Genomic DNA, 27263 nt, shown 5'->3' with positions numbered 1-27263 from the left:
AATTTACCCATATCTGAAGAGTTATTTAACACCATTCTTTTGGATAGTTACTTAACATTTTCGTTTCTTTCTTGAGTTTGTTTTTCAGTCTGTATCAGCATGGAGTTGTAGTCCATACTTATAATTCCTTTTCCTAAACTTTGGTATTCCTCTTTTATTTTTCCCCCAGAAGAGCTAGCTTTGGGATTTATTTATCAAGTCTAACATCTTTTTGGTTTCTTACTTATTGATTTCTGCTTTTACTTTTATTAAAACCTTTTTTGTATTTTCCTTAGGTTTGTTTATTGCTTTTTTATCTTCCTGAGTTGAGTGATTAATTTGTGTTATTCATTAATGAAAATATTGAGGGCTGTCTACATTGATAGGGACAAAGAAGTATTCAGCACTTTTTTGCCTTGTGAGACCTGGCAGCCTTAAGATCTGGCCTCATTCCCTGACATCCTGGTTCCTACAGCTCTTTGATTCTCTCATCTACACCCCAGTATCCTTGTCAACTAACTACATGAGCCGATAAATAAATTCTCTTTTGAGTTTTTGCTTGTACTGTCTGCAGAACACTTTTATCTGGGTGTTGATTGACATATCGTGAAAAAAACTTTATGTACCTGAAGAATTATACAGCTGTTTTGGTCTTCTCTTACCTTATCCTATATCGTATTTATGTGTTTTTGCTATTTCCTTTCTTTGGTTTTATATTTTACTGTGGGTTGTTCTACCGGTAATTTGAAAGACGTTTAATATATTTTTACTTCTACTGGTGATTACATATTTAAGTATGCCTAAATCCGTATTTCCTCTTTTATCTACGTCAGCAAAGTCTACCTGTTGAATCCTACTATGAAATATGAGAAAATGTACTTTCTATCACTAAGTCAACCCCCTCTTGTTGGTTTTTATTAATACAGTATGTACTGTGATTCCCTACGGCCTCCCTCCAGTTTAAATTAGTTTTACACTGTGGAAATGAAAAGCTCTTGATAATATATTTATTAAGTTAATAAAGCATCATGTGCATAATATGCTACCCTTTTTATTTAACCAAGGAATTGCTCATTTTATTTTATTTTAAAATTGAGATATAATTGACATATTAGTTTCAGGTGTATAGGATAATGGTTTGATATATATATGTTGTGAAATGGTCACCACAATAAGTCTTATTAACATCCATCACCATACAGTTACAAATTTTTTTTCTTGTGATGAGAACTTTGGAGATCTACTCTCTTAGCAGCCATGCTACCGCCTCAAAAAAAGAAGAATATATCGATATTTGCTTATGTGTACAAAAAGAAAGTGGAAAATACACATGAAATTAATGAAAGTAATTACCTGTTGACAGAGGTGGCAACGAGACTTCTCATTCTTTAGTTTTTTCCAGTGTTTGGTTTTTTAATCATGAAAACATTACCTATTAAAAAGAAAAAGAAGATTTTTAGAAAGTATCTAAAAATAGCAAAAAGAATTCACCATTATCTATTTTGTTTCCCAATAACTATAACATTTATATTTTATTTTATAACCATAATTACCACAGTTATTTAGATTTAATTCTGTGTTGTAATGGATTCAGTGCTCAATGCCACTCTTTTCTCTCTTTTTTTGAGGAAGATTAACCCTGAGCTAATATCCATTGCCACTCTTCCTCTTTTTGCTGAGAAAGATTGGCCCTGAGCTAACGTCTGTGCCCATCTTCCTCTACTTTATATGTGGGATGCCTGCCACAGCATGGCTTGATAAGTGGTGTGTAGGTCTGCGCCCAGGATCCGAACCAGCGAACCCCATGCTGCCGAAGCAGTGTGTGCAAACTTGACTGCTGTGCCACCAGGCCTGCCCTGGTGCCACTCTTTTCTTACTAGCTTTTTCTCATTAATCCTTTGAGTCATATCTTAGGGTCATATTTCAAATAGAGTTTTCAAGATAAAGTCTAATTATTATATTTCCTTTGCTAGGTTTAGAGTTTTTTGTTCACAGCATATTAGTCCCTTTAAGATGGTAGACAGTGTTGTGTTATCTCCAGTTTCTAATGTGAGGTGTCTGAAGCCAGCCTAATTTCTTTTTCTTTGTGGGTGACATTATTCTACTACCTGGATGATAGAAGGATTCTTTTCCTTTATATGTCTGAAAATAAATAGCTTTTATTAGGCTATGTCTTGATGTTTTTCCACTTGTAATAACTTTTCCTGGTATGTAATGAATACTTCTGATATCTATATTTAGATATTCCTTCATTTGTATTTCATTAATCACTATCTTGGAATAATTCTGTTTCAAGTGTTTTTATTGTTGTTATTCAAATATTGAGCACTTTTCCTGTACCAGGTACTGTACAAATGAATGAGGATAGAGTGGTGAGTAAATCAGACACAGTCCATATCCGTCTGCCCTTCCATCAGTCAGGCCTACGGGTGGATATAAGTGCGCTTGGTTCATACCACTGATGGTTTATCACATTATGTAGCAATTTGTATCTGTCCTTCCCAGCTAAGATATGAGCTCCCCAAAATGGCACTGTATCTTACATACTGTTGGACAACCTGACGCATGAGGAAGATCTCAGTAAATAATGTTTGAGTAAATGGCCTGATTTTGTTGAAATGCTGCACCCGTCCCTTAATTTTCTCCTAGATTTTGCTCTCTGTCTACCCAGTGTAATCTCTTTCTATCTTTGCTCTTTTCTTCATCCCTTTCTTGTAATTGTAAATGAGATTTTCTTTGCCTTCTGTACTGTGTCTCCCACAATATTTTTTCAACCAGTGCTCACTTTTCCAACTACCATATCTTTTATGTCCATGATATATGTTTCCTTTTTTACCACTGCACCTGCAATTCCAGCACAGCTGTCTCTGAGAACAAGGAACAATAGTATTACTGAAAGGTGATGTTCAATTTTATCCAGATTCAATGTACTTGCTGATTTTATTCCTGCCACCTAGTGGCCAATTGGGATTACAACATGACATGGGCATGTCTTGGCTTTTCCTGTCTGTAGCTAACATTTAAAATGTGTTGATATTACCTGATTAATCTCAGTATCAATCCCCTGTCTTAGTTATTTTTAAGGATCTGCATGTTGGTATACTGGAGTTAAGTTCAGAAGCCATTCTTGCTCTGTCATTTTTGTCCTTAGCCATGTATTTTTTACCCTAAGAGCATCATACTAATGCTTATACGAACCAGTTTCAGATTTTAGTCTTACCATTATAGAACAGTGTATTTATTGGAATAGCAGTAATTCCTTGGAATAAATCTTAGCATATATAAAAGATAATATTACTGATGGTAATGACTGACTCTGAGAGATTACTAAATCCCACTAAAATATAAGTAGTGTTGAGTAACAAATATTTCTGAGATCTTATTCATTCATTCAGGAGCAGCATTAGTTTTCAAAGAGAGATCAGCAGAGTTTGTTAACTCATTACAGGAGACAGTAAACCTCAGGCATTTAGTATTGGGAAATGGTATTACTGTCACACTCATTTTTTTCATCAGTTTCGGAGCCAGAGGATCTTCTTTTCTGCAAAGTCACTCCCAGTCTTTTCCTTATGTAACTGTAGTTTACATTTTTCTTTTCAATAGATTTTATAATCATAGTTTATGCGTGCCATCACTGAAAATAACCGGACTACTGAACCACACTGACTTATTTTTTTCTTTGAAGACTGTATCTTCAGACTATTTTTTAAATTTTTCTTAAAAAGTATCTTTTCTATAAAATAATGCAATTCAATTGAAAGACATTTATGAAAACCTATTATTTGTCTTCTTATGAGCTTTATTAGTTCAAGTTAATATTTACTGGTCTGCATAGTGTTCAGTTTAAGTATTCTCGATTCAATCTGGTGGGATTTAATACCAGTATACCTCTTTGTAGGAAATCATAGTCATTTTGTTTATTCGGATAGAAAACTTTGACTTTGCTTTTTGTTTTTAATCTCTTCAAATTGCACATATACAGACATTTTAAATTAAGAAAGCAGTCTCAGGGGCCGGCCCCATGGCCGAGTGGTCAAGTTCATGTGCTCCACTTCAGCGGCCCAGGGTTTCACTGGCTCAAATCCTGGGCGCGGACACGGCACCACTCGTCAAGCCATGCTGGGGCGGCATCCCACATGCCACAACTAGAAAAACCCACAACTAAAAATATGCAACTATGTACTGGGGAGCTTTGGGAGAAAAAGGAAAAAAAAAAATTAAATTTTAAAAAAATTTTAAAAAAGATTGAGAGATCAATAGAAATTTTTTTCTTCATCAAGTTAGAGGATAAGATACTAGATGTGAGCATTTTTAAAAAAAATAATTGTGGTTAGCTATCCCTCTCTGAATATTAGACCCAGAAATGTAGTAATCATATTTGACTGTGTTCAAATGTGTTGTACCACTAGAGGGTTCATAACTCCTAATTATCTGTAAAGGAGAAACTAAAAACATTGGAAACTTACACCAGTTTTCATTTGGAGGCATTAAAGGTTTTGAAAAAATGCTTGATGTTGAAGTTACTATAGTCCTAAAAGAAAAGTCTGAGTTTTGACTGCTTTGATTGTATCTTTTATCCTGAAAAGTAACCATCTTACAGGGATTCCAAAGTAAATATGTTCTAGTCTACAAAGCTAGATGATTTTGAACTTGATACCCACCTAACCAGCCATTTCCCAGGGATTTATAAGAACCGATGAAAATACTTTGATCATACTAGCAAAATATTTCCGTGTAAATACAAAGAGTGGTATTTAATATTACTGATAATAATGATTTTTAAAAATTCTGAAATGACTTTAGATACGTTGCTATTTTCCTTTTTGCCTTCTTTCCTTATCTTTTTCTTCATTCCCTTAGATATCAAAATCAGCAAGAAGGTTTTGAAATTGTTTTAAAATTTGGCTCCATTAAAGCTATAGGCAGAGTGTTGACACAAGAAAATCTTCTTATATGATGCCATTATCCCACTTTTTATCCTTTAAGGGTGTCTATTATGCAGTAGCTTTGTTTTGTCCTCAAAGGAACTGATATGGCCAGGAGTAAATTAAAATCTTAGTGATACAGAGTAAATCAAGTCATTTTGTGTCTGTACTGAAAATCAGTTACTCTTGGTCCACAGTTAATTGTGATTTATTCTCCAAGGCCCTTTGAGTAAATAAAAATGTTCATAACGGAAGAGATTTTGTAGAATAAGGGGAAAGGGGCTCAGGAAAGTAATTATAAATCAGAATCCTATTTCTTATTTCATAGAGCCCCTTTCAGGAGGTCTGCAAAGTCAAAACTATTTTTATAATATGAGTTGTCTTTTGCACTCTCATTTGCAAGTCGAGTTTTCCAGAGATTACATGATATGTAATGATGTCACTGCTCTGACAGCTGATGGAACGTGTGCTTGTGTATTCTTGTTTTAAAAATTTGTTTTAGTTTATAATATGATATATAGAAGTAGATATAACCCACATTTTTAAAGGTGAGTAATTTTTAAGAGTTTATTGGAGTCCTGAGACCAAAAAATTTGTGAAGGACTTCTCTATGGCATAGTTAAATCAAATTTGCATTGCTGCTTCTCCTTTCCTGTTTGTTATATAGGTGGTGGTGGTTTTCAGGAACCATAACCTGTCTCTTTCTGCTCTCTCAGGGAATAGAATGTGAGTTTTAGTTGTAGGTGGCAGTTCAGGAAGTTGGCTGTAAACGGTTCTTGCATAAAGGTAGAAAGCTGAATACAGAAGATAAAAGAACTTTCTTCTAACAGTACTGGCCAGAATGACTGTTTTATGATATGACGTGCTCTCATCACTGGAGAGGTTCAAGCATAGATTAGGCAACTATTATCAAGAGTATTTTTAAAGAAGATTAATAGTTCAGGTAGGGGTCTGTACTAAAAGGGGTCTAATAACATATGGCCCCTTTAAAAGACACTTAAAATCCTACAGTTTTAGGGCTGAAACCACTTTGGCTGCATCTGAATTCTAACACTAACAAATAGAGTAGTTAGTTGGCATTGCCCAGTTAAATTCTTTCCTGTTAAATCTTTTAAAAAATTAAAATGAATTACAAAAATAGACCTTTCAGTTTGTTAATTCTGTTTATTTTATTCCTTCCCATATAAGATGTGGTATATTTAATTAACTTGCTTACCTTTTTTTCATGTGTTTTATTTCAGTTGGTCGTATTATGTTTCAGCTCTTCTCAGACATATGTCCAAAAACATGCAAAAACTTCCTTTGCCTATGCTCAGGTAAATGAATTATTAAATTATTTCTAATGAGAAGTCATGTCATAACTTATAGTTTTACTTTGCTTAACAGACTAGGTATTTTCCTTAAAAAGTAATGGGCTGATATGAAATCAGGGAAGCATTTCTTAAGAGGAAGAGAGGAGAGAGAAATGATCTCAAAAATGAAAAAGAAAGTATGACTATATGTAGTGAAATCTCTTCTGTACATTGTAGTTTATAAAATAATAGCATATTCAAAATTGGTTTGTTTTGGTATAATTTTACAAATTTCAGTACTTTGTACCAGATTTAGTATTCCAGCTTTCACAGGAAATTTAGGGTTAGAAAATAGCAGGGCAAAACATAATGAAGTTGTTCTTTGTTATATATAATTGGATTTACATTTTTCAAAAGTAGAAAAAACGGGGAGGAAAAACATCTACAATGTTACTTTCAAAATAGGAATAGCAAGTTGAATTTTTAAAATCCTTACTTGGATACATGTACATACATATCCAGTCTTTGCACCAACTCCTTGATTACATTCTCTTACTGGAGTAATAACCATTTCTAATCTTTCTTTTCTCTGGTAGTGTGTAAAGTCTGTACCATACAATTTAACATTTATATGCTACTTTGTGGTGTTTATTTTGGTTTGTCTGTGTGTTAAATTGCCACACTATCTATTTCTTGTATCTCTTACGGTTCCCAGCACACAGGAGGGATTGACAAAGGACTAATTGAATAATACTTTCCTTGGAAGGATATGTTTGTAGCTAAACTTCATTTCTTTTTTTTTCTAGGGGAGAAAGGCCTTGGGAAAACAACTGGGAAGAAGTTATGTTATAAAGGTTCTACATTCCATCGTGTGGTTAAAAACTTTATGATTCAGGGTGGGGACTTCAGTGAAGGTAGAGCTAAAAGTTGTGCTCCTAGTAACTCCATCTATCAGTTTCTAAAGTATCTTATTATTACTTTTAATTGTAAATACTTTGTCACTTATAGTATGATGTAAATATTAGGAGATCAGTGAATAGTTCTTGGATGAGTGAATATTGTAGACCAAGAATGTATGAAAAGCAAAATACTAAGGCATTTTATTTTGTTTTTGTGCAGTTTTAGTAATATTATAATTACTTGCTCAATTTCCTTACAATGAATGCCAAACTATCCAATTTTTTCTATTCTTCTAGAATTTTGTTGGTGTGATTACTGTTTGAAATAAACGGGTTATGGAGATAACTTTTTTAATAGTATTTATTGTAATAAGATTGGACTTGTAGTTTAAAGACAAGGTTGAGAATTCTTAGAATTTTGATTATCTGCAGCAATTAAAACATGTTAGCAAATTGAAACCATAAAAAGTAATTTATATATATTAGTATATTTTTCATTGTCATTATAATTTCATGTAGCTCATTATTTGCAGGTAATGGAAAAGGTGGAGAATCAATTTATGGTGGATATTTTAAAGGTAAGACTTAATATTTTATAGTCTTTTGTTTCAGTTCTGATATTAAAGCAGGTCTGATCATGTACTTTTAATGAGAAGAGGTTTACTTATAGTTCACTTTTTGCATGAAACTAATGCTGCATGAAAATACTTTATTTGCATGAACTTGGGGATAAATTATATTGTAAGAAATAACTTTTAATTGACAAGATTAATTAAGGCTAACTTTATGGTTAAACATGACTTTCAGCATGGAGGTTAGGCAACTATATACATGAAAACTCCTATCTTCCTGCCTAAAACTGTCAACATATTCTTTTGTTTATAGAGAATGTGGTCTTTTGCAAAATGAAAAGGTAAGAGAACGAAGCTCAGTAACACAAACTCCAATTCTGTTCCCTTGCACCCTTCCTAATAAATTTATGGACAGTCTGGGTCAGGTTGTGGCTGGATTTCTTAATTTTCTTGAAGACTTGGAAAATTCTGTATACTATTTCATATATGAATCTGTATCTTTTTTCTTTTCCCAATGGGTTGTTAGTTCCACATCAGGGAAAAGAATCTAGCTGTTTTTTTTTTTTTCCTAAACCAAGCGATTTCTTTCGTAGAAAAAGTTGGTATTTTCTCAAAGGTTTGTATGTTTTCTTTTGTATACTAGAACTATATGATTGTGTTTTATTCCTACAGTAGTAACATTTGTATAATCTAACTATTGCACTTGCCCCAAAAAGCCTTAGAAAAGTCAGTTGCAGAGATTTATAATGGGAACCAATATTACTAGGTTTTAATGCTATGATAGCTTCAGTGTTATAATAGTCTTTTATATTTCTTTTGGGGGAAAATGGATTACTACTCTTTTTCAGAAGCCTGTTCCCAAGGTAATCATTTTTTTAAAGTTTTCTATGTTTTTGTTTGTTCTAAAGAAAGGTTTGTTTGTATGAATGTTAAAAGGAAATTGAAATTAGTTTTCAGTATATTTCTGCTGGAATTAAAAGCATCTCTAAGTGATCTTTATGACAGAGTTTTTTCATTGAACTAGAAGGAAACAGCTCTTTAGCTGGTTCTGTTATCATGTAGCAATTGGAAACTTATGCTGTAGGCCACTTTAATGTGGTTGTTCCCTGTGGCTGATACTTGTGTATCTTAAAATTGTATTGTGCCATTTAAGTTTTTGTTTCTACAGGACTTTCTTTCTTAGATAATTTTCGATCCTATTGATTAGAAGGAATCCACATACTTAATTTAATTTAGGCATGTCCTTAACTTAATTTATGTAATATTTTGGATTTTGCTCTCATAGCCTAGCTTTAATTCTGTTGAGTAATAAATTTACCGTATATAAAATGAGAGGATTATTAAACTTCTCCATGTATAGTGCTTTAGGCAGGATAATAGGAAATTTGAAGGAAATGAGCTTTACTATAGAGATTTCTCTAAAATTTCTTTACGTGTTTTCCCTGAAAGCTAATAATTTAAATACAATTTAGCCGAAGTATGTTACTACTAAAAGTGACTGTTCTAAGGCTGTTTGTATGAAGTATTAAATATATGTTCTTTTCTTCAAGGCTTTAAGTAGTATTTTTTGGTCATTTTATGCTTTTGCTCCTTGAGTAGTTAAAAATTTTTTTCTAAATATTCAGTCAAGTATCTGTACTGACCAGAAGAGGAATTTCATCCTTTGCTTTCTGTTTATTACTGTGAACATTACACTTTAAAAGTGACTTATAATTGGAGACTGACAAATTTGTGTTTTCTTCAAACAGATGAAAACTTTATTCTCAAACATGACAGAGCGTTCCTTTTGTCAATGGCAAATCGAGGGAAACATACCAATGGTTCCCAGTTTTTCATGTGAGTAGGCATAATTCAGAGATGAGCTTTTCTTAAACAGAGAAGCGCTGTTCATGAGAAAGATGGTATAGTTAAACCAAGTTTAATGCTGGAATTCTGTCAACTTGGGTTTTATTATTAATTGCTAATGTTATAGTAACTGGTAAGCTCTTAACAGCCACCTCAGCATTCAACATATATCCTGGATTTGAAGAATAGTACTTAAAAGATGTAACTTGAAGATGTACATTATTTTCAAAATATGTTGTCATTTTCAGAAAAGAAATTGGCTTTGACTCAACAAATTTGGGGGCTCAGTTTACCAAGGCTAGATTGAAACATAAACTATTGATGAACATTTAAAAATTGTTCATAGGCTAGGACTAGATGTACCCTTGGCATGGAAAGCAGTTCGTTTGAGTAAACCATTGTGTGGTTGCTTTTTCTTTTACTGTTTCTCTTTGAGCCAATTTGAGAGAGGGACCATTGTTTTCTGATATTGTGTAGAGATAAGTGATTTGCTGCTGAGCAGCATTGTGAAAATAACTCAAACCTTGTGAGGTCTCTATGCATAATTGAGTTAACCCAATATTGCTGTCATTTCAACCAAAATTTATGAGATTATCACTGAGGAAACTTCAGAATGCTAATTTGCTTTTTAAAAAACATACTCCTTCACAATGTACATGCATGCACAACCAATACCATACTTATTTCTCATCTCTAAGAGCTTTGGCATACTTTTAGTTATATTCTTATCTAAAGTTACTTCAAAACCTATTTTTATTATAATCCTATTATATGAAATATGAAAGATAATTAGCATGAAGTTTAATGCTTTTGACTGGAAGTAAATCTCCATAGTTGTGCTATGTATGTTGGAGAAATATTTTATTCGTGGTTTACCAGAAAAAGTCAGTCATCTTTCTGAATGGATGAGTATGAATGGCGCTTCCCTGTCTTTAAAGGAGTAAATTATTCATATACAATAAATCTCACATTTTAAGTTTTTCTGAAAAAATAGATTTCCAACATGATCTGATAAAGTTCAGATAAGGGACATTCTGTTCCTAAGAATGTCCTAAAAATGGAAAGCTGCTAGATGATGATAATGCTTGGAGTTGTGCAGGAAAAAAAAGAAGACCTAAAAACAGTTGTTCCTATATCTTGTTTTGATTCCGTAGAGTATTAGTTACTCCACTTCTTTACTAGAGTATTTTTCTGTTCTTAACTTTCTAAAAGGCCAAAAAAAAGTACTGGGAAATATTTTGAAAATCTTCTTTTATAGTAATTTAATATAGAAGCTGTTTACTTTTTGATTGAGGTTTTCCATTTCCATTTTTAAGCTTATCTGAACTGTGAACATGATAAACTAATGATTCCTTGGTCAAGAAGCTATCATTTGAGGGCTCTAAAGTTTCTTTTAGATTTCCTTTTTTATGTCAGTACATTTAAAGTTTGATTTATCAGGTAGCAGCAGCTTCTTCCCATTGTACCTGATTATCTTGTTTATAAAATGTTAGAGTTAAAACCAGTGCACCTACGTATATTAATTACAATCTAATGTATGAGATTCTCCCTTCAAAAAATTTAAAGAGTATCTTGTTTGTATGTTATTTAGTACTTGCTTAAGTCTTTTCCAGGAATGTTTACTATCAAAAAAAATTAAGGTTATTGCTGTTTCCTACATAGCTTAATTTTACGTTGGACTACTATTTTTGACAAGAAGTGCCAAAAGAAAATTTTAACATCAGTGAATTAGGATTAAAATTTTTAAATGTGTTTTCTTAATTAACTCACTGTAGATGGCACTAAAATCACTGTGAACATGTGATTGAAAGAAAGTTTTCTTCGTTTAGTTTGAAATTTACATCTGGAAATAAGTTTGGAGTTAAAAGCAGTCTTGAAAGTAATTGAGCATTTTTGCACACACAAATCCTTGTCTCTTTTTTTTAAAGAAGTTTTTGTGTATGTGCTTTTTTTGCTGGCTAGAAGTACCAGTTATCCGTGGGTTGCAGGATAAACTAATGTTCACCTTTCTAAACAAAATATTTCCTTGCTTTTATGGAAAGGATAGGTAAAATGCAGATGGTGGCCCATAAAAGAAAAATCTTTGAAAATCTATGTCTTGCAAGCCCGAATATTTTGGAGCTGGAAGTAGTAAAAAAAAAAAGTATAATGTTCTATCAAGTTGTGTATATGATGGTAGATAATCACTGTAAAAGTTGAGGTTACTGGGGTCGATGGTTGCAGAGCTATCTGATGGCTTCCCAACGGTGGCTCCTGCATTTTACCCTCTTACCGCAGCTATTCTTACGGCACCTTGAGCAGCAGTTCTGCAATCTGAAAAAGAAAGTATGCTGTAAGAGTGAATGGTAAAATGCCAAGAACTGCCTTTGTAGTTCCAGTTTTATAGGCTTAATAAGGACTTTTCATATATCCTTGTAAAATTGTATTTTTAGTTTATGTTATAAATATTTTACTTTGTAATTCCTAGGAAGTAAATTTGGTGCTATTAGTGTGGGTATTTGCAAAATGTTCCTCAAGGATTCTTGTGATTTGTGCAATAACTATTGTCTTCATCACTTATGCATTTAAAACCTCCCCTTTCTGAGACATACATCATTTTTATTAAATATAATTTTGCATGTATTGCTTTCTTTGGGTAGAACCATTATGTGTATGATGAAAATCAGATTTTCTTCTATAAAGCTATTTGTAATTTTTCCAATAACTGCTTATATCTACTACTGTATTAGTCATATGATTTTGCTTTTGTGGGCCTAAATGGAAGAAAACTGATTCTTTTTGGAATAGTACTGTTCAGGAAACATGAAAGAAATGATGTATGTGGTACTATTGATATGAATCACTGAGGATATAATGGTGTGTCCATGTTGAGGTATTTTCGAAGGAATTCAAAGACCTAGGACCAAAGTAGTAACTAAGTTAACTTGATATTTAGTTAGTTTGTCCTTTTTAATTTGATTTATTTTTAAAGCCAAAGACTAGGAAGGAATAACAATAAAAGCTATAGAATTATAAAGTCTCAGAGTAGAAAAGGGTTTAGAGATCATCTAGTCCAACCTTTTTGTTCTGTAGATAATGCTACATAAGGAAGAAAACCCATATAAAGACCAGGTTACAGAAATTTTGTTCATAATCTAGAAGAAATTGATAGCTTAAAAGAGAATGCTGTGCACTGTAAGCTACATAATTTTATTGACCACTCTGCTCTGAATTTATTTTAGTTAGGTATTAGAAGCATCAGGCCTTGCTGACAAATAAAATGACATGCAGGGAAACATTTTTCTTTTCCTTTGACTGTTAGTATTAACAGTTTATAAATTCTGGCTCTAGATTTTATTCTATTTACATACATTCTTCAAAACATAAGCTATTGCATGAAATAGTCATTAAAAAGATGAGTTAGGTGCTTTATAGCTTTGTATTTACTCTCCTGGGTAAAAGCACTTGCTTCTAGTTTTATTTACTATGTACCTTGTGTTAGTTTTGTCTCCTTTTCTATTTATAAAGTATCTACCCCACTTTCAAAGATAAAGTAAACATTTTGGTGTGAAAACGTGGATATAAAAGGAAGAAAATGTTTCATAGATTGATCTGTTTCTGAATATGTGGAATGATATATATGCAAACCTTCTCTTGCCTAAAGAGAATAGTTGTACCTGCCTGGTTTTCACCAGTCTGAAAGGTGCTGCAGAGAAGCTCTGGCCTCGTCTTGCTAAACCAGGGGCAGCAGCAGCACTCTTCCTCAGCCACTGTTAGAACACTGGTGTGGCAGGTGCGCTTGTCCCCGTCCACTGAACCTGTGCAGGCTTTATCTCATAGCCATGGAGGAGGAAGACTGCAGAGCTCTGGAGTACAGTCTCTGTCAATGGCCACTGTTACTGGTCGTGATGATTATAAAAAAATAATAAAAGATAATGCAGAAAAGTCAAACTTTAAGCAAAAAGTATTTGTTACATTTTAATAGTCATAAATAGGACTATAGGAGGAAAACCTAGGAAGTTCTAGGATATGCTCTATGTCATTTAAGAATCAGGCTTGTCAGTGGCTACTCACCTGAATAGGAGAGAAGTGCTATTTCAGCACTTCTTCATGTGTCTTCATGTGACTTCAGTGTCATTTCAGAGTAGCAGAGCAAGGGGAGTTGAGGGCTGGTTTAGTTTTAAGAGGTTTATAAAGCTGTCTTGTCATTTTGGGTAGCAAAGGTATATTTGGGTAGAAAAATTCATATTCATGAATTTTTATGAGAAGAAATGCTAGTAAGAGTTAATAACCTGAGAAGTCTAGCTTTTTCCTTTCTTTTTTGGGGTAATACCTTCATAAGTTAATTTCAAAAGATGTACATGAAACTTAATCATTAGTGAAGTTCTCTGAATATCAAATATCATCCCTAACATTGTCTTAATATTACTTAGTGTTTATGTGACACACGTATTAGCAAGCTGGAAGGAATTTTGTATCTAGTATTGTTTGATGTGTATTTTTAACATCAGTGCTGAATTTCCGAAAGCTCTTCTATTTTGGTGACTTTTGAAATGCATAGGTAGAGTGCTATAATGTGGCTTGGTTAGTTTCCATTTTCCTCACGCCAGCTTTATCACTGTGTACAATTTGATGCCTCTTCCAAGTGTGATATTTTCAGGAGTTGAAGGAAAAAATTGCATGTTAAAGGCTACATTAGACAGGAGAAATAGGTTATCTTTATTTCCTTCTCCCGTACTACTTTACACCTAGAGTCACTTTTATTTACAACATTCATTGACAACACTACTTTATTTGAAACCTGTTCTTTTTTGATAGTAATTCGTGTATCAATGCTTTATAAGAAATTAAAGCTTATTTTTAAACATTTCAAGATTTAATATGTCCAAAACCGCTATAAAGAATTTCCTTCATTATATATAATATGGTTTTTGGTCTGAGGAGTAATAAATATGTTTAAAGTTTAATAGAGTTAAAATTGGTCAGACGGTGTATATTTGAAAAATATTTCTTTTATAATGGGGAAAATCAGATTAGACAGGAAAAGAAAGTACTATGGCCAAGATTTGACAGCACACTCTTAAGACTTCCATCTTTTTCTCCTTTATTCTTTGAGAAGATCCTTAAAATTCTAGTTATGCTTCTGTAGTCTTTTATTATTATTATTATTATTATTATTATTATTTTAAATGACTTAACAGGCGCTGGCCCCGTGGCCGAATGGTTAAATTTGCATACTCACTTCGGTGGCCTGGGGTTTTGCCGGTTCGGATCCTGGGTGCCGACATGGCACAGCTCATCAGGCCATCCTGAGGCGGCGTCCCACATAGCACAACCAGAGGCACTCACAACTATGTACCTGGGGGCTTTGGGGAGAAGAGGAAAACAATTCAAAAAAAAAAGATTGGCAACAGTTGTTAGCTCAGGTGCCAATCTTTAAAGAGTAAAAAAATAAATAAAAAGTAAATGACTTAGCAACTATAAAAGTGTATGTAATGGCAACGAACAGAAACTACAGTCCAAACATTTGCTCATTAACTCCTGATAGTGGTCTGTTGTGTTGTGTGACTGAAAAAAGCTTTCAAATGTAGAAACACGAAGGGTCTATTTGAAGTGAATTAGTAAAAAAGTTCCCTGAAATTTTGTTTGTTTTGAATTCTCTTAACTCAGTTCTTTCCATGGAAATTTTTGCTTTCCACTAGTAGTAACTGCTCCTGGGCATTCAGATTTTTATATTTATGTATGTACGCAAGATATATTATTCTCTTATTGAGAAAGATGTTAGTTGACTTAGCTAGTTTCTAGAATTTGTGAAGTGAAATGTAATGTTTTGTTAATAGCTATTATTCACACTCTAATGTTACAATATTAAGGATCTGAGCAGATTCCCACTTTAACCACAAAGCTTTTCTTAAACATAATTCATCTCTACATACATCTTATGTGAAAGAAAATTTAGAGCCCTCCATTTTAAAAAGCTTTCTTGCTTTGCATAAAACTTGAAAATATTTAATTTCAAAGTTATATTGATATTAAAACATAGATTCAGTCTTGTCTTAAAAGTGTATTACAATTTATTTCTTGCCATTTTTGTGTAAAATTTACAGAAAGAGTGTTACACCGTGCGCTCCAAAGGTAATGTCTCATTACTCTAAGGCTCTCTTTTTCTTTCTTTGCCTTTATCTCTTTAATCCTGTTGTTATGTGCATTGAACCATTTTAAGAAAAAACTTTCTGCTTGATCTATGGCAGCAATACGTGTAAAAGAAGTGTGTTTTATTATCCCTGGTTAATCCTGAGAAGTATATTTTAATTTCAGGGGCTTGTTCCCACACATCTTCGGGGGAGGGGGTGGTATATTGTGTATAATATAATGGTTTAGATCTCATTTCAGTACAGAACTATTGATTTCTGTATAAGGCCAAAAGCTTCTTTGATAATGGCTATAAATGTAGATTGCTTTTTGGAGTGACAGTGACACTTTTAATTTCTAGAATTTACAAGGTTTAAATGAACCCTTGTGCATATATTTTTAAAGTAAATTCAGGGGTGGGGGAAACTGGAAAATTTTATAATTTGAAATTTTTTTGTGGTTGTTTCTCCTTTAGGTATGTTTTATAAGTATGTATAAACTTACACATTTATGATAGTCTCTGGCTTTCTTAAGGTCTTAACTTACTGAGCATATGTCACTACTGCATGGGTCTTTACAACTGAAAGATCCATACAGTTGGTGGGCTGAGGTCTCTTTGTCCATTGTAACAGAGTTGAATAACTTGGACTGAGCATCTCATTTCCCTCTGCCCTTTTGTAACCCCTTTTGGCAGTGTCCTCTGTTTATCCATGTCTGGTGTCAGCCCAGTGCCAGTAAGCCTGCCTTACATTGGAATATCTACTCCTGGAATGTAGGCTGAAAACCCCAGAGGGCTTATTTTGTTGAGATACTTTCAGTATTCCTAATATGTTGTCTAACCCAATTAAAATATACATTTGCATTTCTGCATCCTGAATTGCAGATGCGAGCAATGGACTTATTTATTTACACCAGTTTAAGCACAGTGGGCCAGCTGAAATTCGTCCTTGAAAGAGTAGTTCTTTTCTTCATTTGTTTTCTTCACTACTGCAATAAAGGACCAAGTTTGTTTGTCTTCAGTTTTTATTTGAATTAAAAAGAAAACTTGAATCTTTCATAAAGGTAGCTATTCTGTCCTCAGATTGAGGCTTAGGTAGTTTGTTGCTGCCTCCCTGCACTTAGCTAGAATGTTTTAATCTCACCAGTTGCTCCAAGGTTTGCCGTAAGGTGGTTTTTACAGCACTGTTAGCCAAGGTGGCAAATTCAGTTGGGCTCCGTGTGTTTTAGAAAAACCTGTAGGCTTTTCCCCAATATCAGAAGATGTGAGAGTTGTGAGAGAAAGGATCAAGGAAGGAAGAGGAATATCTAGTCAATAAATCTTTCATTGTTTTCACTGCTACGCGTTTGAGACTGATTCCTTACATTGTAGAAGAGCATTTTTACCTTTAAAAATTTTTACCTCTTTACATCTTTCATACAGTGGAATCTCTGTCTAGCATATGTAATGATTTCTTCCTATCTGTTATGTGCTTTGGTAAAGTTTTATAATTATAGGAAGCACATTTCTATCTTAAAGTTATCGTCCAACATAGTTTCTAGACGTTAGTTTAATGATTTAAGTGTTACCGCCTCACCAATTTGCTAGATTTTTTTCTTCTTTTTTTCTTTTGCCTGTTTTTATTCATTTTTACTATTACATAATTACCACTTCTCAATCTTCTAAGGGAAATTTGAGACTAGTGGTTTTAAAACTCAAGATACCCTTTAAAATTCTGGAAGTTCTTAAGTTGACATTTAATTTTTTAAAATTAAATTCTCTAGTACTCTTACATAACTGAATATTCTTAATGTAAGCATAAGTGTTAGGATTCCTTGTAGAATAATGATTTTTAGCATTGTTGTGAAGGTTAAAATTGTGTCTTGTTGACTTACATGTCTTTGAATTGCCTTACAATGAAGATAAAATATAAAACTTTATATGGGAGCTTCTAGTACAATTGACTGCTTTCACATGGCCTGATATCCAGGGAACTTTCTTCAAATATCTATTTCTCATTCTTATAAACTAAGATGTTTGTGATATACACTTCTGAGTTATCTGCTTTTGAATTTTTTTGCATTGCAATTCACATAATGTGAAGATCTGTGAAAATGATATGAGAAAACCAGCTTGGGTTCAAAATATCTTAACCAAATATACCCCTTAGGCTTCCCAAGAGTGACTATCTGCCAGTTTGTGACTGTAGAAGAAGCTAGTTGGGTGTTTTCTGAGCCATGGAAATTTAAAGTGTCTATAATGTTACCCATCATTATCTACTTTGCTGTCAGAAGTGTTGGCAGATTGAAGGTTTGCTCCCTATTACATTTTCAGAGTTGCTGTGAGTGGCAGAGCTTCACCTTAGGTAAGGAAGAGGGGCTCAAAGATCTGCCTGCCTAAAAGATGCACACTGACTCAGTATGAGGAATAAGAAATAGAAGAACTCATATAAGTGTGTGGGGCAAGTGTTGATCACGCTTTTCTTTCTTTAGGGCAAATGATAGGTGCTTTTTTATTCTTGTTTAATTATCTTGATAAATTTTGAATTTGTTTTTGGTTTTGTTGTTTTAGACTTGAGAATAACTTTAGTTTTAATGTATATTTATATTTCAAATATATTTGAATATTTTAAACCTATTTCAGATGTATGTTTACATATATAGTCTTCATATTGGAGAAATAGATGTGATTTTGTAATTCATTATACTCTTGAGGGTTTTTTTAAAATCAATAAAATGGCTATGCTTGCTTTGTTTTTAAGGTTTTTAAGTTTATATGTATATCATGTTTAACTTTTTCCCCTTTTTATCTTTACCTTTTTGTTCTCTACATGCTGTGCTTTAATCCCTTCTGCTCTGTTTACCTGAACACCTGGTTTTTGCCATCTTCTTTGTATCGATGTTTATTACACAGTACCACAAAACCTGCTCCGCACCTGGATGGGTAAGAGTTATGTTCTTAATACCTTAAGGAGGTGATTGGGTGGCCAGTCCAAGACAGATTGGACCATGAGTGAACCCTCTTGATCTCTGGGTTAATCTCTCACAGCCAAGGGGTCTTTACCTGGGCTTATGGATGGACTTCTCAGCTGTGCTTTGTTGAGTGACCCTGTAATGACAGTTTCTGAGTATTAAGTGCAATCTGACTGTTACCAGACTCTTTACCATAAAATAGTTAAGAACCTTTGTTTTAAAGGCAGAAACTAAGGCCCAGTTTGAGTAATTGTTTTTTTCTTTTATGAAGCGGATTTCAAGTTCCAATTTCCTTCTAGTTGCTTCATACATCAAATACTTTGCTTTTATTTTCAGGTCTGTGGACATGTCATTTATAACAGTTGTCTTGATTATTGCTTATGGCTTAATTATCATCAAACCAATTCTTTCTTGAATTTGTATTATGACAGGGTCCATGTTGTCTTTGGACTAGTTATTTCCGGTTTTGAAGTAATTGAACAAATTGAAAATCTGAAAACTGATGCTGCAAGTAGGCCTTATGCAGATGTGCGAGTTATTGACTGTGGGGTGCTTGCCACTAAATCAACAAAAGATGGTAAGAGTTTTTTGCGAGTAGGAGGAGCTAGGATACAGCTAATGCATGTTGAAGATTATAACTTAAAGATCCCTTCTGGATTTCAGTAGTGGAATAAACTCGTGCAAGTACTATAACAATAGCCCTGATGCCTCTATATCATACCCTATATCCAGTCCATCAGCAATTCTTATCAAATCTTAACTCTTCTTTTTACTTCCCCGGCTATCAGACTGGTCCAAACCACCATTCTCTCTTATCTAGATTATTGCAATAGCCACGTAACTGTTTACTTTGCCTCTGTCCTCGCTCCTCTATCATCTTTTCTCAGCAGCAGTAGTGGCCTAACTGGTCTTCGTGCTTGCAGACTTGGCCCTCTACGGTCTGTCCCTAACAGCAACCAGAGTGATCCTCTCCAAGGGCTTCTCAGTCAGACAAAGCTAAAGTCTTCACGGTGGTCTGAAAGGCAGTCTGGCTCTCTGACCTCTTCTCCCTTGTTCGTCTCCTGCCCAGCCAGGTTGACCTTTACTGAGACATGCCAAGCTCAGGGACTCAGGGACTTTGTGCTGGCTGTTCCCTCTGTCTGGAACACTCTTCATTCAGATCCCTGCCTGACTCCCTCCCTCACCTCCTTCAGGTTTCTGCTCAAACGTTATTTTAAATTACTCCCAACTCTCCCTATTCCCTTTACCCTGCCTTTTTTTTCCCCCCGTTTTAGCACTTATTGTTTGTCAAATTATATAAGCAGTTACTTACTTATTTTCTTATTTGACCCAGCTAGAATATGGACTTCATGAGGGCAAGGGCTTTGTTGCCTTACAATCTCACCAGCAAGTTGTATTACCAACTTGGAAAAAAGTTTATTTAAATTTTATTTTTAGTTTGCTATCTATAAAGTGTGTTTTATGATACTCAATAATCACGTTTTTTACTCTGAAAAGTAGGCACTGAAATCCAGTACTAATATTTTTGTTAATATTTCTTAAAAGTTTTTGAGAAAAAAAGGAAGAAACCAGTTCATTCAGAAGACTCGGATTCCTCTTCCAATTCCTCTTCCTCTTCTGAATCATCTTCAGAAAGTGAAATTGAACATGAGAGAAGCAGAAGAAGGAAACGTAAGAGGAGGCCAAAAGTTAAACATTCTAAAAAGAGACGAAAGGAAGCAAGCAGTTCAGAGGAGCCAAGGAATAAACATACAATGAGCCCGAAAGGGTAAGTGTGAAACACCAGGGTAGTCTTACCTAAAAAACAAACACACACTCTGGAATGGGGAAAGAATATATAATTCTGTAGACTTAGCGTTATTACCTCTTGTTGAAAAGGATAGCATTTTTTGGACTTTAAATTGAAATTGGCAAATTTAGGGGTAGCACAGACATATCATATCAAAGATTTATGTGTTTGCAGGTGAGACTAATCCCTGGAACTCTTAAAAGAAAAAAGGATCATTTGACAATTTTCATCAGAATTTTTGTACTGTGACTTTTTCACTGGGTTGATGTTTTATGTTCTCTTGGTGAAAATTAAAAAAAAAGGAACCTCACTTTTGAGTGAGATTTGTAAGTTACCAGTAGTTTTGCTATTATTTTAATATTATTATGAAATGTAAACATTATACATCTTAATTGGTGACTTGGTTTATTCTCCCCAAGTCACTCCGAGAGGAGTGATACCAATGAAAAAAGGGCAGTTGATTCAAATGCTAAGAGGGAAAAGCCTGTGGTTCGCCCAGAAGAGATTCCTCCAGTGCCTGAGAACCGATTTTTACTGAGAAGAGATATGCCCCTTGTCGCGGTGGAACCTGAACCGTAAGTAGGATGGTTAACCTAGATATTTTCATTTCTCTGATTAATGATTCTATCAGTTCATTGCAGTTCCACGCTCATTTATTGAGCATGACCCGTAGTCAAAGCACTTTGAAAGATACTGTGAGAGATACCAGATTAAGGAATGACATGTACCCTACCTTTCAGAATTCACATTCTAGTAGTAGGGTAAGGGGGTTGGGCAAGTTGGTCAGGAGAGAAGTTCTTATTGGAGGTCTTGAAAGATTTTGTTACTAATCTTATTTCTTGGCTTTTCATTGCATGTGAGATTTCGGTTGTCAGAATGGAAAATGACTTGAACTTTTTGGATCCAATTGAGTGATAAAACAAGTTCCAATTTGAATAGTGCAAAATGAATTCCATGGTGATTGGGGAAAAATTTAGTGTCATAAATATGTTACTGTTGTTAACTTGCCCAGTGATAACTTCTCTTGCATTAAAAAGCTATTGTGTAGTTTTAGATTTGGTCTCAACAAAAAGAAATGTCATGTGAACAGAAATGCCATGATGTAGTTGGTGTGACTGATAAGTTCCCTCGGAAGAGTTAGATTGCAGTATCAGAAGTTGCAGATGTCCCTGTTCACAGTCAGTTCTCTACATAAGGTTATCATTTAGTTCATTAAATAGTTTTAAAGCCCAGTATTGTCTCATTGTAAAAGCTGTTAGGAAATGGGATGTATCTTTGAATTAATAGCTTAACATGCTGATATTTTCATTTTTAAAAATTGTGGCTTGTGAATAAATCTTATTGGGCCCTTTCTTAACACCCCAAGTTCATTAATCAAATCCATTTGGCTTTTAGAAGGTGGGAAACTTGAAAGGTCAATTTCAGTGTCATAGAACAAGGGCCAGCAAACTATAGTCTATGGGCCAAATTCAGCCTATTGCCTGTTTTTGTACAGCCCATGAGCTAAAAATGGTTTTTCCGTTTTTAAATGTTTGTGAAAAAAATCAACAATACATGTCAGTACTACCCTAAGTGAGCTATAGATTAAATGCAATCCCTGTCAAATTCCAAAAGAAGAATAATATTTTGTGGCATGTGAAAATTATATGAAATTCTGATTTCAATGTCTGTAAATAAAGTTTTACTGGAACACAGTCATATCCATTTGTTTGCTATTTTCTTGGGCTGTTTCTGTCCTACGATAGCACAATCAAGTAGTTGCAACAGAGTTTATATGTGGTGCTCTCATTGCATTACACTGCTGCTCAGTGCACTGCACGCCACAGTGATGCTGTTACAGCTCTCCAGTATTTCAAGTGGTATACATATGACCCATCTATGTGAAAAAATATTTTCAAAGATGAAATATGTAAAATCTCTTTACTGATCAACATTACCAGATGAACAGTATTAACATCTGTTCTGATAAGGAACCACTAACTATGAACCCTAATTAAGTGAAATGTTATCCCCACAAAAAAGAATTCCACGCCTCTGTATTACAAAAAATGATACTCAGTTATTACATTTTGAATTTTGTTGATAAAACATTTGTGAAAATTGGTTTTCTTTCTTAAATAAGTACCTACATAATAGCCTTAATTTTCTTCTTGGCCCACAAATCCTAAAATACTTACTCTCACACTCTTTACATAAAAAGATTGCCAGCCTTTGTTATCTGGTATTGTTAAAGTAGTTTATGTCACTGTCTTGTATTTGTGATTGAATACTGCTGATAAGTTTGTTTGGTCGTCACTCTTCTTGGTCAAATAACATCTTTGGAAGTTATTTTATGCATAATTATTTTAAATCATAATTGGCTGGTAGTTTGTCATACAAAGATAGCAGATCAATCTATTTAATTAGGATCTTTGAGATTAAATGATCAGTTGTTGGAAGCTAGAATTAAGTGTGCTTCAAGAACTCAAGATTTTATTATAGTAACTTTGTATACTTATCTGGAGCCAGGTTCCTGGAGCTTTAGAAAACCCTAAATAATGGTTGTAAGAGTCAAGTTTCATTTCTTTCTGTGACCTTGGGCAAGATTTTTAATCTCTTAGTCTTAAAATTCTTTATCTTTTTTTTTTCAAGATTTTATTTTTCCTTTTTCTCCCCAAAGCCCCCCTGTACATAGTTGTATATTTTTAGTTATGGGTCCTTCTAGTTGTGGCATGTGGGACGCCACCTCAGCATGGCTTGATGAACAGTGCCATGTCCGTGCCCAGGATCTGAACTGGCGAAACCCCAGGCCACCAAAACGGAGCGCGCCAACTTAACCACTCGACCACAGGGCTGGCCCCTATCTTTAAAATGGAGATGATAGTAGTACCTACCTCGTAGTGTTGTTATGAGAATTAAATGAGCTAATGCCTTTAAAATGCTTATTAACAACCAGCAATGAATAATCTGAAAAAGAAATTAAGAAAGCAGTTTCATTTAAAATAACATCTAAAAGCATAAAGTACTTAGGAATAAATTTAATCAAGGAGGCAAAAGACTTGTACAATGAAAACTACAAAATGTTGCTGAAAGAAATTAAAGAAGACCTAAGTGAAAGACATTTCATGTTCATAGATTAGAAGACTTAATATTGTTAAGATGTCAGTACTACTCGAGCTATGGATTAAATGCAATCCCTATCAAATTCCAATAGCCTTTTTGCAGAAATGGAGAAGTCAATATCCAAATTCACATGGAATTTCAAAGGACCCTGAATAGCCAAAACAATCTTGAAAAATAAGGACAAAGTTGGAGAACTCATACTTCCTGATTTCAAAATTTACTACAAAGCTACAGTCATCAAAATAGTGTAGTACTGGCATAAGGATAGACATATAGACCAATGGAATAGAATTGAGAGTCCAGAAATAAACCCAGACATCTGTGGCCAATTGATTTTAGACAAGGGTACAAAGTCCATTCAGTGGAGAAAGAACGGTCTCTTCAATAAATGTTGCCTGGACAACTGGATTTCCACCTGCAAAGGAATGGGGCTGGGCCCCTATCTTACATCATATACAGAAATTAACTCAAAATGGGTCAACAACCTAAATATAAGAGCTAAAACCATAAAACTCTTTGAAGAAAACAAAAGGGCAGATCTTCCTGAGCTTGGATTTGGCAATGGATTCTTATTTTTGACGCCAAAAGCACAAGCAACAACAACAAAAAGACAACTCAATTAAAAAATGGGCAAAGCACTTGAATGGACATTTCTCCAAGAAAGATATCCAAATAGCCAATAAGCACATGAAAAGATGCTTATCATAGTCGATAGGGAAATGCAAATCAAACCCCCAATGAGATACCACTTTTCACTATTAGGATGGGTATGATTTAAAAGAAAAAAACTAGTGTCAGTGAGGATATGGAGAAATTAGCATCCTCATAAACTGCTGGTAGGAGTCTAAAATGATGCAGCCACTGTGGAAAACAGTTTAATGATTCCTCAAAAAGTTAACCATAGATTTACCATGTAACCCAGCAATTCCACTCCTAGGTATATATCCAAAAGAATTGAAAATAGAGACTCAAACAGATACTTGTAAGCCAGTGTTCTTTGCACCATTATTCACAATAGCAAAAAGGTGGAAACAACCCAAGTGTCCACCAACAGATGAATAGATAAACAAAATATGGTATATACATATAATGGAATGTTACTTAGCCATAAATTAGAGTTACCAGAAGCTGAGGGAATGGGGGAGTAGTGGAGAGATGTTGCTTCATGGGTAGAGTTTTGGTTTGGGGTCATGAAAAAGTTTTGGTAAGACTGTAGTGATGGTTGCACAACATTGTGAATGTAATTAATGCCACTGAATTGTACACTTAAAAATGGTTAAAATGGCCAATTTTTTGTTGTGTATATTTTACCCAATGAAAAAAGTATGTAAAAAATGCTTATTAATGTAATGCCTGACACATAGTAAGTACTCAATAAAAGGTAGTCATTATGTTAGTAATAACGGAAAACAAACTGAGGTATGAAAAGACTTCTCATGCGTGAAGGACTTGAACTGCCACAAAAACTGTACTCTTAGAATTACGCATAAGATAAGGCAGCACATTCAGAGCATTGAAGGAGGGGCAGCTTATAGTAAAGTGGGGAGACACAGCTATTAAAAATATAAAATTAAATTACATTACAAAAGCAAAATTAAGCATCAGAGTCAGGAATACCTCAGGATTCCCTTAGAACATCATTGTTTTGAGAAGTGACATCTAAAAATGGATTTTGTTTAAAAGTAGTAAAAAGTGTGCTTAAAAATATAGATACTAGTATCATGTATTTCTACCAAATTGGGTTACTTCTTTTTTTTTGTTTTTAAAGCTTTGGCTTTTAAAGTGTTGCTTCAAAAATTAGGTTATATGGAATGCCTTATTCTGGAAAGTCTTCAATCTAAATGGAGTGTTTTTGTATTATAAGAACCTAAATTCTGCATTTATACATTGAGAAAACTGCCCCATAATTGCTTATTTTTAATTTTCAATCTTCTTTTCCAGGAAGATTCCTGATGTTACACCCATTGTAAGTGATCAGAAACCATCTGTATCAAAGTCTGGACGGAAGATTAAAGGAAGGGGCACAATTGTATGTGTGTTACGACTTTTCTTTTTTCAAATTACTTATCTAAGCAGTAAAATATTTTTACCTATAGGCAAAATCCTAACTTTAATTTTAGGTATAATCCAAAATCTGTTCAACGAGCTAGTTGTATTCTCTATAGTTATAGGAAGGTACTGCTATTAGATCAAAGTTTACTGCTGTGTTTGAATGGGTTTAAGTATGAAATGCACACGTGAAACAATCAGTGAGTATGTTGAGAAATCTTAGTATGTTGAATAATCTAGGTTCATGAGTGAACCATTAGGACTTCAAAGAGGAAAGTCTTATGTGTGATTACAGGTGAATCTCAGCCTTTCCCATTTTTTTAAAAAAGTCTCTTATGTTTGACATAACTTCATATTATTTTTAGTACTTTAATCATTATTGCCTTAGAGTGAGGTCTTAGATTAGGTCTTATACCTAACTCTGTCCTATAGCAGGCTATAATTGAGAGGTATTTTTAAAATAGTTTTTCCTATCTTTGTTTTTAAAGCGCTATCACACACCTCCAAGGTCCAGACCCTGTTCTGAATCAGATGACGATGATAGCAGTGAAACTCCTCCTCACTGGAAAGAGGAAATGCAGAGGTTGAGAGCATACAGACCACCCAGTGGAGAAAAGTGGAGCAAAGGAGATAAGTAAGAGCTTTGGGCATGAGCACAGTTCTGTGCCTGCCATATTTTAAGTGTTAAGGGGATAGAGACTTAGTTTTGGACTTTCATTAAAGATTTACATTTAAAATTAGATTGTGACCAAAGAGAATACATTTGGGAACACTTGGCAAAAGTAGTGCTGTTAACTAAGAGGGCTGATTGGCTTTGGGGTGCTTTTATATCAAAATTCTATTTTCCCTCAAGAGACTATAAACCTGCTGAAGCTCTTAAAGATTTCTTGTTCAATTTTAGAAATAATAAGGACTTAAAAATTATATAGAAGATTCTTTCCTAGCCAGATCTCTTAGTCGCTGATGAATGAATTGTTACATAGGAAAATCTGTACCCACTGTGTGCATTATTAACTTCTGATCCTAGGAACTGTTGCTTCTTCAGAAGTGTACCCATATCTTACTCTCAGTGACACCTCACAGTGGAATATGTATTTTAGAAATGGGGCTGGCCCCAGATTACCTAGTGAAAAATAGACCAATGGGACCTCGTATAATTGTTCATGGTAGAAGTCTCTTTTCCGCTGTGGGCATCCAGCAGAATGGTTTGAAATTGGAAGAGGGAGGAAAAGGTGTGCATCTGCTGTCTAGAAGTGGTTTAGACAGTGGTACTGAGAACTTAATTTTGAGCGCTGATATTACCACTGAGACTGTGAAGCCCACATCTTTTTTCTTTTTTTTTGGTTAAGATTTTATTTTTCCTTTTTCTCCGTAAAGCCCCCCAGTACATAGTTGTATATTTTTAGTTGTGGGTCCTTCTAGTTGTGAAATGTGGGACGCCTCCTCAGCATGACTTGATGAGTGGTGCCATATCCGCGCCCAGGATCCGAACCGGCGAAACCCTGGGCCGCCGAAGTGGAGTGCTCGAACTTAACCACTTGGCCGTGGGGCTGGCCCCCTGCATCTCTTTTCATGTACTTTTTCCTCAGTTTCTGTAGTAAGTAGTTTAGTAGTTAGTAGTTTAGGGTAAAGTCTTGATCACCTCTGTGAGGCTGAAATAAAACAATTATGCTAGCTTCTTAAGAAGAAGAGGCCTCTCTTAAAGTTCAGGCAGCCGTCCTGTATCTGCAGAGAATCAACAAGATCATTTG

The 27263-nt window shown here is 34.3% G+C and overlaps 1 protein-coding gene across 23 annotated transcripts in view; it reads left to right on the top strand.

Annotated features, from left to right (window-relative positions):
• Positions 1 to 27263, top strand: part of NKTR (natural killer cell triggering receptor) — a 52066-nt gene that overhangs the window by 12361 nt on the left and 12442 nt on the right. For 4 of the 23 annotated variants that reach the window (XM_070575726.1, XM_070575725.1, XM_070575718.1 and 1 more), the window contains exons 3-12: positions 6146 to 6220; positions 7003 to 7110; positions 7629 to 7673; positions 9416 to 9503; positions 18514 to 18543; positions 19004 to 19149; positions 20118 to 20340; positions 20781 to 20936; positions 25405 to 25492; positions 26001 to 26146. In XM_070575726.1, the coding sequence (XP_070431827.1) occupies positions 6146 to 6220; positions 7003 to 7110; positions 7629 to 7673; positions 9416 to 9503; positions 18514 to 18543; positions 19004 to 19149; positions 20118 to 20340; positions 20781 to 20936; positions 25405 to 25492; positions 26001 to 26146 (1105 nt within the window). Of the gene's footprint in view, positions 1 to 6145; positions 6221 to 7002; positions 7111 to 7628; positions 8531 to 9298; positions 9504 to 15598; positions 15627 to 16248; positions 18544 to 19003; positions 19150 to 20117; positions 20341 to 20780; positions 20937 to 25404; positions 25493 to 26000; positions 26147 to 27263 lie in introns of those variants that run through there. The other 19 variants (XM_070575722.1, XM_070575729.1, XM_070575728.1 and 16 more) reach the window with 12 other exon arrangements.

Source organism: Equus przewalskii, chromosome 15 (genome assembly GCF_037783145.1).
Source record: "Equus przewalskii isolate Varuska chromosome 15, EquPr2, whole genome shotgun sequence".
In the NCBI taxonomy this organism is placed as follows: Eukaryota; Metazoa; Chordata; class Mammalia; order Perissodactyla; family Equidae; genus Equus; species Equus przewalskii.
The sequence above is the reverse complement of the archived record's forward strand: the minus strand, read 5'-3'. Positions and strand labels throughout refer to the sequence as shown.